Here is a 12,087-nt window from a genome sequence, read left to right on the forward strand (position 1 = left end):
CATCTGTTAATACTGCTATCATGCAACCCTCCTTAACATCCTCCACAAAACCCCTGTAAAGGTCTTCCATGGCTTCACGTTGTGCACATGATCTTCTAGAACCAATATAGATTTCTCTTTCCTCTTCCTGTTGAGAATTAATAATGCCTTGAGATTGTTGTTGTTCAACAATGTGTCTTTCCTCCTGTTCATTTGGCATATTTTGAGGCCAAATAAATGGAGTCTTCAAAAGTGTATATTCATTTCCTGATATTGAGATGATATCACTTTGATCATTGAAAAAAGACTCCCACCAAACTGAATCAACAATATCAAAGTAGTCATATTTATCTCTAATACATTTTTTTATTTCTTCCAAACATTCAGAATAATTTTTCTCTCTCTTATGCTTCCGTGCATTATTGAGTTTAGCAACTAATTGTAACAATATTACCTTTGATGCAAATATTGGATGATCTAGAATGAACTTAAAAAAAGCTAAACCTGAGGACGATCCCCATTCTGCAACAGTTGAATACTTCTTGCCCATATATGTGTTTTTCCATCATTTTTTTTGATACGAAATTGATGCTTGAAGCTAATGTCATTAAGTTGTTCAATGCATTTCTCCTCACCATGCGATCCCAAATAAACCTTCACATGTCAATAGTTTTTTCCAGCACATGAAAAATAGGCTCTGGAATATTTGCTTTCTTAATACATTCAATTAATGATGGAAGGCTCCCAACATTGTTCCTCCTCAATGTTACTGAAAAACGACTAACCATCTGATAAATATGGTCATGAGTGTGCCCAACAAGAAGGAAACCAACCTTTACCTTTTTAAAAATTCCCAATTGAACAAGCATGTTTAGATATCCAAAAAGAACTTTATTTTTATTTTCACGACTTGTGTTGTCCAATTGCAGATACAAAACTTCAGGAAGAATACCAAACCAATGAGAAAGCACATTATGGATTATAGTTATGGTAAGATTTGCATCATTATGAATATTTGGAGCTGTCAAGTAAACCCTTGGCAACATCTTCCCATTAAAGACCATACAACCAACCAAGTTAAACTGAATAAAATTTTCTTCTTGTAAATTTTTTGGTATGCGAACAAAATATGGCAGAAGTGTTTTCTTTTGGTCCATACCATCAATTATCAAACCCAAATAATTATTTGGATTATCATAACATGTTTTTATATGTTTATATAATTTTTGTCTTTCACTTGTTTGTTAATTGTGATGCTCTTGAAGTGCTTTGACAATGGAATCTGCACATAAAATAAAAGAAATCTATTAATAAATATATTTTCATAGTTTTTTTTTGTAGGCTAAGGTGTTGCTCTCTTTTTTCTATTACTTCAAATCAAAATACACATCAAAATAAGGTTGCCTTCCACTCGCCGTCTTGGGGAAACCGAGTATTTAGGCCACCTGAAGTTCTTAATAGCCGACCAAAAATAAAAGATCCATAGTCTGGTTATCCAAGCTAAATACACTAAACAGTCTTTCAGGTTTCTAATCCTACTTGCTTGCATATAACAATTTTCTACATCTAACACTTGAAACACACTGAAATTATCTATACTATGCAGTTTCATCAAAATTAATACATATCTAAAATTACTCAGCTTCTGCCTCTGGACGCTGGGTAGTCTCCTTGTTTGCATTCTGATTTCCTTCCTTTATCAATTGCTGGATCTCATCCAGCTTCTTTTCCTGCATCTCCAAGGTAATCTGGATAATTCGGAGCTCCCTCCTCAGGTTGGGAACTCCCTGCGCAAGTTCAACCATCTCTGTTGCAGCTTGCTCCAGAGCTTTAGCCAGCAATCTTTTCATCACCCAGTATATATGAAGGGACTGTTTAAATAATGACATTCTACCCCTAGTGTTACCAGGGTCGTGGAGAAGGAACTCCCAGTCCTCCATCTCGGAGTCCGACTGAGCTTGAATGGCATCTTCCTCCATATTCTGGATAATTCTTCTAATTCTGGGGCTCGTGTTCTGGTTATATGCCTTCTCCGCTTGCTAAATTTTCCTGTCCAGCGACCGACTTGTCTTTTTCCCCGGTCTCCCCCTCTGCCCTCGTCATCCTCCCCTTGCTCCTCGGTATCTGCTCGCTCCTCTGCCTCTCATGCTGCTCGGTTCCATCCCGCTTCCCGCATGTCTGCTTCCCCTCTGTCTGCCACTCTGCCTTACCCTTCCTCCCCGTTGTCCCAGCTGCTCGTTGCTGGTTTGCTGGTTCTCCCATCCTTCTACAGTTCGGCTTCGCTCCTTATCCCGCCTGCACTTATCTTGCCAGTCCTCTTCCTCCTCAGAATCATCGTAAACTTCATATATCTCCTCAACTGTCTCTTCCTTCGCAACCGCCTTGCCTTTTCTGTCCCTTTCTCTGCGTACCTCGGCTTCCATTTCTTCTGCAATCCTTGCTCTCTTTCTGGTTTCCATGGCAACCTCAGTAGGTTTTCGGCGCAACCTCTCTCTGTAACAGCTCACCACCACCTTTCCTCTCCTCGCTCTCTGAGTTCCTAGGCAATTTTCTCGTTGTCGAATCCTTTGTTGCCGCTCATTTATAATCCTTCTTTCCCTACTCCTCTTACCTATCAACTTGGCCTTCCGCTGCCACCTGTTGCTTCGCCCTCTGCCTTTCCTATCAATTATCCGACTTACTTCATTTCCATTTATGGATTCTGACATACCTCTTTTTCCTCCTCTCCGATCACTTGCGTTAATTGTCTTGCTGCAAGGTGGTTTCTTCATTCCTGTCGTCGCACACTCCTGCTGTACTACAGCATGCCTGTCCATGATATCCTTTCTTCGCCTTATCTGACATTCATTAAATGTCTGGGCTTGCTGATCCATCTCACCTGCCCGTCGCACGAATGCTATGATTCTCGTTTGTTGCTTGTTCATTGTTTTCATTCGTTGCTTGTTCATGGTCATAATTAATAATACTGGCCAATTCCTCCCACTCTCTGTTGGGCCGCAACGTTCTCCACTGATTGTCAATCTTGCCGTTTCGATCCTTGCAACCCCAATTCGCAAGGAAATCTGCCGCTCGGTTTCCACTCCTTTTCACATGATTGAAGATTTTATATTCAATTTTTTTAAGAAGATCCGCTATTTCTTGAACGATCCCTGCCGTGCGCCAACTATTGGTGACCTGCTCCCAGTTCTTCCCGTTATTCAGTTTCTTTAGGATTTCAATTGCCATCTGAGAATCTCCTTCTATTTCCAGGTTTCTATAGCCGTTTCGAATCACAATTCTCAAACCCTGGTGAATCGCCCATAATTCGGCCTCATTATTTGTCATCTCGCCACCCCACTCTGCATAGATCCATCTGGTGTTTCTCTGGCTATCTCGGAAGATTCCTCCGAATCCGGCATTACCTGGGTTCCCCTTTGAAGCCCCATCAAAGTTTAATTTCATAAAGTTGTCTTTGGGGTATGCAAACTTGTCATAGCTTTGAGGTCTCGTACTAAATCTATCAATTTTTTTGTTATGCACCATTTCATAATTCAAATTTAGGTTCTTTAGAATTTTCTCCTCTCCCTGATCTGCTTTCCAGTCTTCCACATCCCACTTCTCTACCAAAATTGATTCTCTAGTTAAGTTCACTACTCTGTTCCATATTGTTACCGTGTTTTTAGATTTGTCCTGGAAAACTCTGCGGTTCCTTTCTTTCCATACCATCCAAATCACAAAACCGGCAATGAGATCCCAGGCCTTTCGGATTACTTTACATTGAAATTTTTCTTTCTGACATTGGAAAATCACTTCACTTGTTTCTCTCAGAGACCTCTCAGGTTTCTGGAATAATTTCCCGATTTCCATCCACAGGCTCCTGGCACAAACACACTTGATTAGCAGGTGCTCTTGAGTTTCCACTTCTTTATTACACAAGTAGCATTTTGAAGGCCCACTGAAACCTTTCTTTTGAAGTTTATCCCATGTCAGGATCTTATCCTTAGCTACTAACCATGCGAAAAGGGTAATTTTCGGCCACCATTTTTTGCCCCAGATGACCTTCCAGTCTTGGTTTTCTTCAGTGGTTCCCTGATGGTCTGCCAGATAGTATGCCTCCTTGACTGTAAAGGATCCTTTCATTGACTTCCCCCATCTGAGGATATCCCTACCCGTTCGCGCTTTTACTTTCCTGGACTCTACCTCTTCCATGAACGCTTCCTGTTGTTCTTGATTTATCTCAATGCCCCATTCCTCTGGTGTTGTCCATTTCCGCCATATTCCATCCAGTTCGTTTTCTTTCCAATAATCTTTGACGTATATACGATTGTCTCCTATCCTATCCTGTATGTTCTGGATTTTTTGTATTCTGCACATTTTCCCCCTTTGTTGCCAATTCTCGTCCCAGAATTTGGCCTCCCCTCCTCCTCTAATTTCCCAGAAAACGTTCTTATCTACTATATCTCGATTTTGACGGGCTAGATCCCAGATTGCCGAGCCCTTCGGGGTTTCCTGCATTCGGTAAATACTCTCCGTAGTATCTGGCATATTGTACTTGTGCCTCCATAGTTGCTTCCATAGATCGTTGCCCCCTCTCAGCCATCGCCACCAAAGTTTTGCACCGAGCACCTTGTTGAGTTTGTCCGGATCGCGCAGACCCAATCCTCCCTCCTCCTTTCGTTTCGTCAGATGTTTCCATGATACTAAGGCCCACTTCTTCTGTTGGGACGAACCTCCCCATATGAACTTCCTCAGGATTTCTCTGATCTTAGTGCAAACCCCTTGAGGCACTGCCATAATCGATAGTGGATATATGGGGATTGCCTGCAGCACTGATTTTACTAGAACAATCCTTCCAGCAATGTTTAAGGTTCTGAAGGCCCAGTTAGCCACTCTGTTTTTTAATTTCTCTAGGACTCCTTGCCAGTTTTTCTGTCTTTTAGAGTTGAAGTCCAATACGTTTCCCAAGTATTTGGTTGGGAGTTTCCCTTGCTTAAAACCTAGCATCCTGGTCAAGTGGCTTTTAACTGACTCTATGGTATTGAATATGAAGGTGCAGGATTTTTCCTTATTGATTTCCATCCCAGATGCTTCCGCAAATAAGTCCAAGACCTTCTTCAGATTTCTCACTTCTTTTACGGTTGGTTCCCCAAATAACATGATATCATCAACGAATTGCTGATGGGTTATTGGCAGTTCATTACCCCATAGTCTTAGCCCTTTGATTTTATTTGCTGCTCTTTCTTTTTTAAGGTATCTGCCCAGACCTTCTGCTGCAAGAATAAAGAGGAAAGGAGATAGGGGATCGCCCTGTCTTATTCCTCTAAAAGCCTTAAAGGTTTTCGAGGGGGTTCCATTGATTAAAATTGAGAAGTTTGGAGTTGATATAAGACTGTGAACCCACTTTATCCACCTATTCCCAAAACCGAAACTTCCCAAAATTTCTTCCAAGTATTGCCAATTGATTCTATCATAAGCTTTCGACAAGTCTAGTTTAATCATCATTCCTTTTTGCTTCTTTGCCTTCAGAGAATGGATTACTTCTTGAGTGACCACTAGACCATCTAGAATTTGTCGACCTTCTACGAACCCGGTTTGTTCAGGAGATATCAGACTGTCTAGCAGGGGTTTCAGTCTTTTGGCCATCAGAGATGCAATTATTTTGTAGATAACATTACATAGGGCAATGGGTCTAAATCCCTTGGCATCCTCTGAATTATCGTTTTTAGGAATCAAAGTGAAAAAAGTGGAGTTAAGAGCTGGCCATACCTTTTGGTTTATACGAGATTATTCTATCAGGTCCAGAATTTCCTTTCCCATAAAGTGCCAGCCCGCTTGATAGAAATCAACCATAAAGCCATCCGGTCCTGGCGCTGTTCCCTTCTTCATGCTCATCACTACTTCCTCCACCTCTTCCATACTAACTGCTCTCATTAGGGCTCTATTCTGGTCTTCAGTTACAACTCTTGGAATTGCCGTGCAAACTTCCTTTATAGCTTCAGACCTGTCTATTTGAGGTTCAGTCAGTATTCCTTTGTGATATTCCATCAACACTTTTTCAATCCCTTCTTGATCAACAATCCTCTCTCCACTCTCGTTTTTGATAGAAAATATTATGTTCCTTTGCCTGTGTTGTACCATTGCTTGATGAAAAAATCTAGTGTTCCTTTCCCCCTCCCTGAGCCATTTTATTCTAGATTTCTGTCTCCATAAGACTTCTTCCTGCTTTCTCCTCTCCTCAAGTTTTCCTAAAATTATCCCTTCTTTTCTGCTGCTTTCCTCTGTTCTCCCTTCATTTATTATCCTTTGTTGCAAAGCTTCCATTTCTTCTTCCAGCTTCTGCTTTTCCTCCATGATATTTCCAAATTCTTCCTTATTCCATTTCTTTATCCTTCCTTTTAGTTCCTTAAGTTTAAGTTGGAAGGTATGCATTTTTCCTTTTCCCTGTACTGTGCTTTGCGACCACCATTCTTCCATTTTTTCTAAGAATTCCGGGTGTCTAAGCCAAAAGGCTTCAAATCTGAAGGGCTTCTTGCCAAGATTAGCCTTAATATCCACTTCCAGTCTGATCGGCCAGTGATCAGAGCCAAGAGATGGCATGATCTTTGCTTCTACGAATACATCTCTGTTCATAATTGTTTCTGATACTAAGAACCGATCTAATCTGGATGCTATCTGATTTTTTCCCCCTCTCCTATTGTTCCATGTGTAGACTCCATTGATAGTTGGTAAATCAACCAACCTCAGACCATCTATCATATCATTGAACATTTCCATATATTGGTCTGTTTTCCTTATACCTCCCTTTTTCTCTTTTAGGGACCGGATTACATTGAAATCCCCTCCTACAATCCATGCTGTCTCCGGGTGTAGTCTTCGAGTTGCTTGCAAATTTTTAATGAAGTTTTCTCTGTCTCCCGGAGTATGAGGTCCATACACCCCTGAGATGATAACCCTTTCCTTCGTCCCCGCTATTCTTCCCATGCCTGTAAGGATTCTGGTCATACTGGTCCAACTCTCAAAAATTATCTCGTTTGGGTTCCACAATATTGCAATGCCTCCCGCTGAACCGATTGCATCCTGTCCCATGACTTCGTATTGGAGTTTACTATTTTTGATTATTCCTTCCATCTGCTGCATGGTGATCTTTGTCTCTTGTAGAATCATGATGCTTGGTCTGTCTTTTTTTAGTTTCTCTTTCATATATCTCTGTTTACCCTTACTATTCAGACCCCTAATATTCCAGCTGATAATAATCATTTTAAACTCTTAGAGGAGTGGAAAAATACCTCGGAAAGAGGTATCACTTTACCTGAGTTTATCAATATTTCGCCAACTGTTTGTATCGTTTCATTCATTGTTTTCCTCCCTCTTTTCCTGCTGCTTTTGCCAGTCCCGCCTATTCCAATCTGACCTTTTTCCTGTTCTCCTGATATGGTATCCTGTTTTTCCATATTCTCCCCATTCCTTTCTTTATATTTTTGAAAAGTCTCCTTATATAGTTGTTTTTGGCTGTCTGGTATGAATCTTTCGTCTAAGTTTTTCCATTCCTGAATTAGTTGTCTCATAATTCTTTCTTCCTCTGCCTCGTTTTCTTTCTGACTTTCCGTTTCCATTTTGGAATGGTCCGCTAGTATTTCTATATTTTCAACTGTTTTCCTTTCATTCATTTCTCTTGTTCCTGTATCTTTTTCTCTGGTTTCCTTGATTATTTCCATGGGTTCATTTTCTGGATCTTCTTCCTCTACCACTTTGTCCTCGCCCTCTTCACTATTTTCCTGGAGGATTTTGAACTTGTTTTTACTTTCAATGCTCAGTGATTCCGGTTGTGTCTGCACCCTTATTCCTTCTTTACCTACTTTCTTCTTTCTGGTAACCTGTTGGAAGCCCTTGTCAGTCTCCTCGGTTCTCTCTGCTTCCCTTTGCTGTTCTTCTCTTTTCCTTGTGTATTCTTCCTCCTTGTTTAAAGGGCATTGTCTATATAGATGACCATACTCATGGCATCTTCTGCATCTGAAGGGGATATGCTCGTAATCTAATGGCTGTTGCCAAACTTCATCGTGGTATTCCAGTTCTATGAATTCCGGCAGAGGTTCAGCTATATTCATGTATACACACAATCTTGCGTAAGATGTATACTTACATTTCTTCGTTTCTTCTGCTACCTTGACAAAGGCACCGATCGTATTACCTATCCCTTCCATAATCTCAGGGTCCCAAAATTCCACTGGTAATCCAAACAATCTGACCCAGATCGGGGCTTCCAGCATCTTTTCGTTGTCAGGATTGTATCTTTCTTCCCAGTATTTCATGAACAGTCCTGCATTGTTCATGAAATATGGTCCTTCCTCAAAAACCCTTTCTTTATCCCCCAGATTCGCAAATATTGCTGTAAAAAACCCTTTTGCTCCCAGTTTTAACTCTACATGCCATTTTGGTATCCACCTTTGGTAAATCCACCTGTATAGTTCTCTTTCAGTGGGCCAATACCCGACGAACTTGCAGATCAGTGCATGATCTTTCATATAACTATTGTACTCCTCCAGCTTGTTGTTGGGTATGACGTATCTGGGTTTCTTCTGTGCCCTAGGTAAGCACTTTCCTCCGGTCTTCATTTGCCACAGCTTGCCCATCACTGGTGCTTCTTTATTATTCTCCCTGGCCTCATTCTGGATGCCGCTGCCGCTTGCCTCTCCTGCAACTATGTTTTTATAGGAGGGGATCTCTCCCCTCCCTTGCCGGTTTTCCATTTTTGCGCTCAGCACCAGCTGCTTGAGAAATTTCCGTTCCTGCGCGTGGTTTCTTGTTATTCCCACCGCTCCGCCCCGACTTCCCCTGCTCTTTTCCCCTTCGCTCGCTTCTTCCAGCGCTCCCTGCTATTCCACCTGCAAACCCTAGCCCGCCGATCGCCTGGTTTCCATTCGCCTCCGCTCCCGATCGAGAAAGGTGAAATATATTTTCATAGTTGATAACTATCCAATTTTTAAAAATAATATTATGAATGCATAACTCTTTCTGCCCCTTGAAATTTATCTCTTTTTTATTTAAGAGAAGCACATGTACTGCAAATTCCCATCCTTGTATTCTTAGGAATATGAACGTTGTTGAGTTCGTTCCTCCATATCCTTATAAAATATGAATATGTAATAAAATTACCATCTCCTTCAACACCTCCTGCATATTCTCCGTATAAGTTGTAGATTTCTTGTCTTGAGAAATTATCTGGAATATGTATTGTGTCTTTATTTGACATACACTCTCCATACTTTAAAAATAAGTCTTTCATTCATGACATTGCAGTAATTGCTGATGGTCCAACCTCTCTTTTATAACGTACTTCTGAATAATATGTAGAGTCTTTTTCCAGTCTTTCTTGGATTCCTGACAAATGAAAATTACCAACTGAATGCAACATTTTGAAAGAGTTTCTACAGATCAATACATTCCCAATATGATAATCATAACCTGCAAGTGTAGATTGTATGCAACCCACTAAAAATGAATTTTGCATGCTTTTATTCATTGGCAAATATTTCTTCCTTTGCTCCAAAGTAAACTTGAAATCCATATGTTTCAAGCAATTCTTTCGACAACATTCACTTGAACTCACATCACTGATAGAACTCCTACTTGTTAGATATTTTGGCCTAACCCTTGTATAACTGGAATATTTTGGATTGATATGAAAAGGTCTACTCCTACTCCTAGGTACAATATTTTCTTGCAACGTCTCCCTCATTTCCTTATTATCTGCAGAAGCATTTTCATCATCAATAGGAGGAATATTATACTGATGAAGGTAGTTAGAAAATTCATCACCATCACTGCTTGGAAAATATTCATTACCATCCTCACATGAAGGAAATTATTCACTACCAACATCTGCGCTTTTGAAACCTTGACTTAGACGAAATTCTTCACCATATTCATCCCTTCTTTTGAAACCCCTCTTGGAGGACTCAATTCATCATCACAACGACTACCTTTGAAACACTCACTTAGAGAAAATGCATTATTGACATTTGTTCCTCTAAAATTATCATTTTCAAGAAACTCTTCATCCTCCCCTTCATCACTGGTGCTCGCATAATCCTTAGGATTATGACTAAGTGGAAATTATTGATGAGCCTAATAAATGGGTAATAAAATGGGCTCATTTTACCTCCTAACCTAGTTAAATCAACCATTCTCTTAGCTTATTGTATGATTTTCTGATTATATTTATGCTTATAGGGTGAGTTGATTTAGTTATTATGCCATGTGGTCTAACATGTATTTAATGTAGATTATTGATGGATTTCGAGGTCAAAGTCAAGGATCCAGTGGTCAAACTGCAGCAATAACTCGAAGTAGACAAGAGGAGAGGAATTGTAGGAGGGAATCCCCCTCATTTATTTATCCTCACTTCAAATTCCACTTGATTTAGCTCGGAGTACAAGTAGCCGAATCATGCACTAGAAGGCAGCTGAGCAAGTGGAAGATTATTGATAGTTATCTTGAGTTTTGGGAACCAAGCCTCCCTGATTTTAAGGAAGCTATTGGTAGCTTCAGATGTATAAGTAGAGAGGCCTAGCGCCTCACTAGGGTTGATTTTTTTTGCTTGTGTAAACTCTGCTCAAATTTCGAGCTTACTATTTTATGACATTTTTATGTAATCTTGCTATTTTTTGATAATGAAGATGGAGTCCTTTTTGAGCTAGCACTGAGTTACCTCAGAGGGCTGAAGCTCTTGGGTTAGGGCCCAATCCAAGCATCCAAGCTTACCTTTACTTGTATTTGTATGCTTTACTTCAATTTGTAGATTAGTTTGTTGTTAGATGCATTTCTTTTATGGTTAAGAATAGGTTGCTTTTGATGAATTAGTAGCTTGTTTCCATTTGTTCTTTCTATAGTAGGTTAAGCAATGATTAGAGAAGATTCAAAAGGCTAACAATAGTGCCTTGGCCTCTCTTCCTTCCTCTGGGCCCATGATTTGAGGCAAAGACTCTCTTGCTGCCCCAAAAACACATATTTTCCTCATTCCTAGGACTTCCAGTGTTTGCAGCTCTCTAGTAGGTTGATAGTCCAATTTTGCTTTGCTTTAGATATTCTTTATCATTTTCACTTCCTGAATTGCAATAGTCCCTTTGCATGCTTTCCTTTCTTATAGAATTTCCCATCATTTCCTTCTATACATCATAGTTTAGGCCATTTTCATGCAAAACTCTGTTTTTCCTAGGATGCACTCATTTCATTGGTTTCTTGATTTTCTTGGTTGAATGTCAGTTTCTATGCAGCAGATCTCTTCCAGCAGTAGGCCAGCTTACTATAAATCACACCCTCCATCTGATCCATGCCCTATAGGTCTCCCAAACCTCACCTCAATTCTGCCCTAGTTTCCTTCAATTTTCATACAACTTCTTCTTCTCTCCTTGAGCAAACCCAATCATCTTTCTCTCTCCCAGTGATTCATGGTAGACCTTAGGCACCCTAACACCTCATTCCAACCTTCATCCACCTTTTCCACCCACTCTCACACCCTCAAAACAACGAAAATTGCTCTCGGCCTGCTCCTGTAGTTTCCCTGTTTTCCTCCTGTAATTTTCTTGTTTCCTCGTGTAGTTTTTCCTGTAGGCTTTCTTTTGAAGGCTGAGTGTGGGAAAAGCTTCCAGAAGGCCACCTAAGATCTCCTAGGACTCATCCACACCATCCTACATCCTCCCAAGCTCCAAAACCACCCTCTAATGCCACTTGTTCACTACCACACTCACACACAATAAATTGGATGCATGTTAAATTCACATAAAAACACATAAAAATCCAAAAATATTTTTTTGCTTATTTACTTCGAGAAATAACATGGTTAGATGTTGTTTACTTCCTTGAGTAGGTAATGGCATTTCTTTCATAGTTTTCATAGTGTTTTCGACAAAAGTAGAATTAGCTTGTTAATTAGGACTTACTAGGTTTTGCTTTACATTCCAGTCTTTTTCCTTTCTGCAGTTAGAATAGAATAGCATCTATAGAGTAATATTTCTTTCCTTTCATCACACATAGAGCTTCTTCTGAAATATATAGAAGTTAGCTTGAGTTCCTAGTGATCTCATGCCGGCTGACCAAGTGACAACCTGCAGTGAGAACTAGTACTTGTGC

The 12,087-nt window shown here is 40.2% G+C and overlaps 1 protein-coding gene across 1 annotated transcript in view; it reads right to left on the reverse strand.

Moving 5' to 3' along the window:
* LOC149139271 (uncharacterized) overlaps positions 1 to 1,958 on the reverse strand; it is a 34,324-nt gene extending 32,366 nt beyond the window's left edge. The window contains exon 1 of the mRNA XM_089450665.1: positions 1,618 to 1,958. Within this exon, the coding sequence (XP_089306791.1) occupies positions 1,618 to 1,958 (341 nt within the window). The remainder of the gene's footprint in view (positions 1 to 1,617) is intronic.
* Positions 1,959 to 12,087: the final 10,129 nt, after the last annotated feature.

The sequence above is a fragment of the Pinus tabuliformis genome, chromosome X (assembly GCF_031772625.1).
Source record: "Pinus tabuliformis cultivar Carrire ecotype Pingquan chromosome X, CPIR1, whole genome shotgun sequence".
Classification (NCBI taxonomy): Eukaryota; Viridiplantae; Streptophyta; class Pinopsida; order Pinales; family Pinaceae; genus Pinus; species Pinus tabuliformis.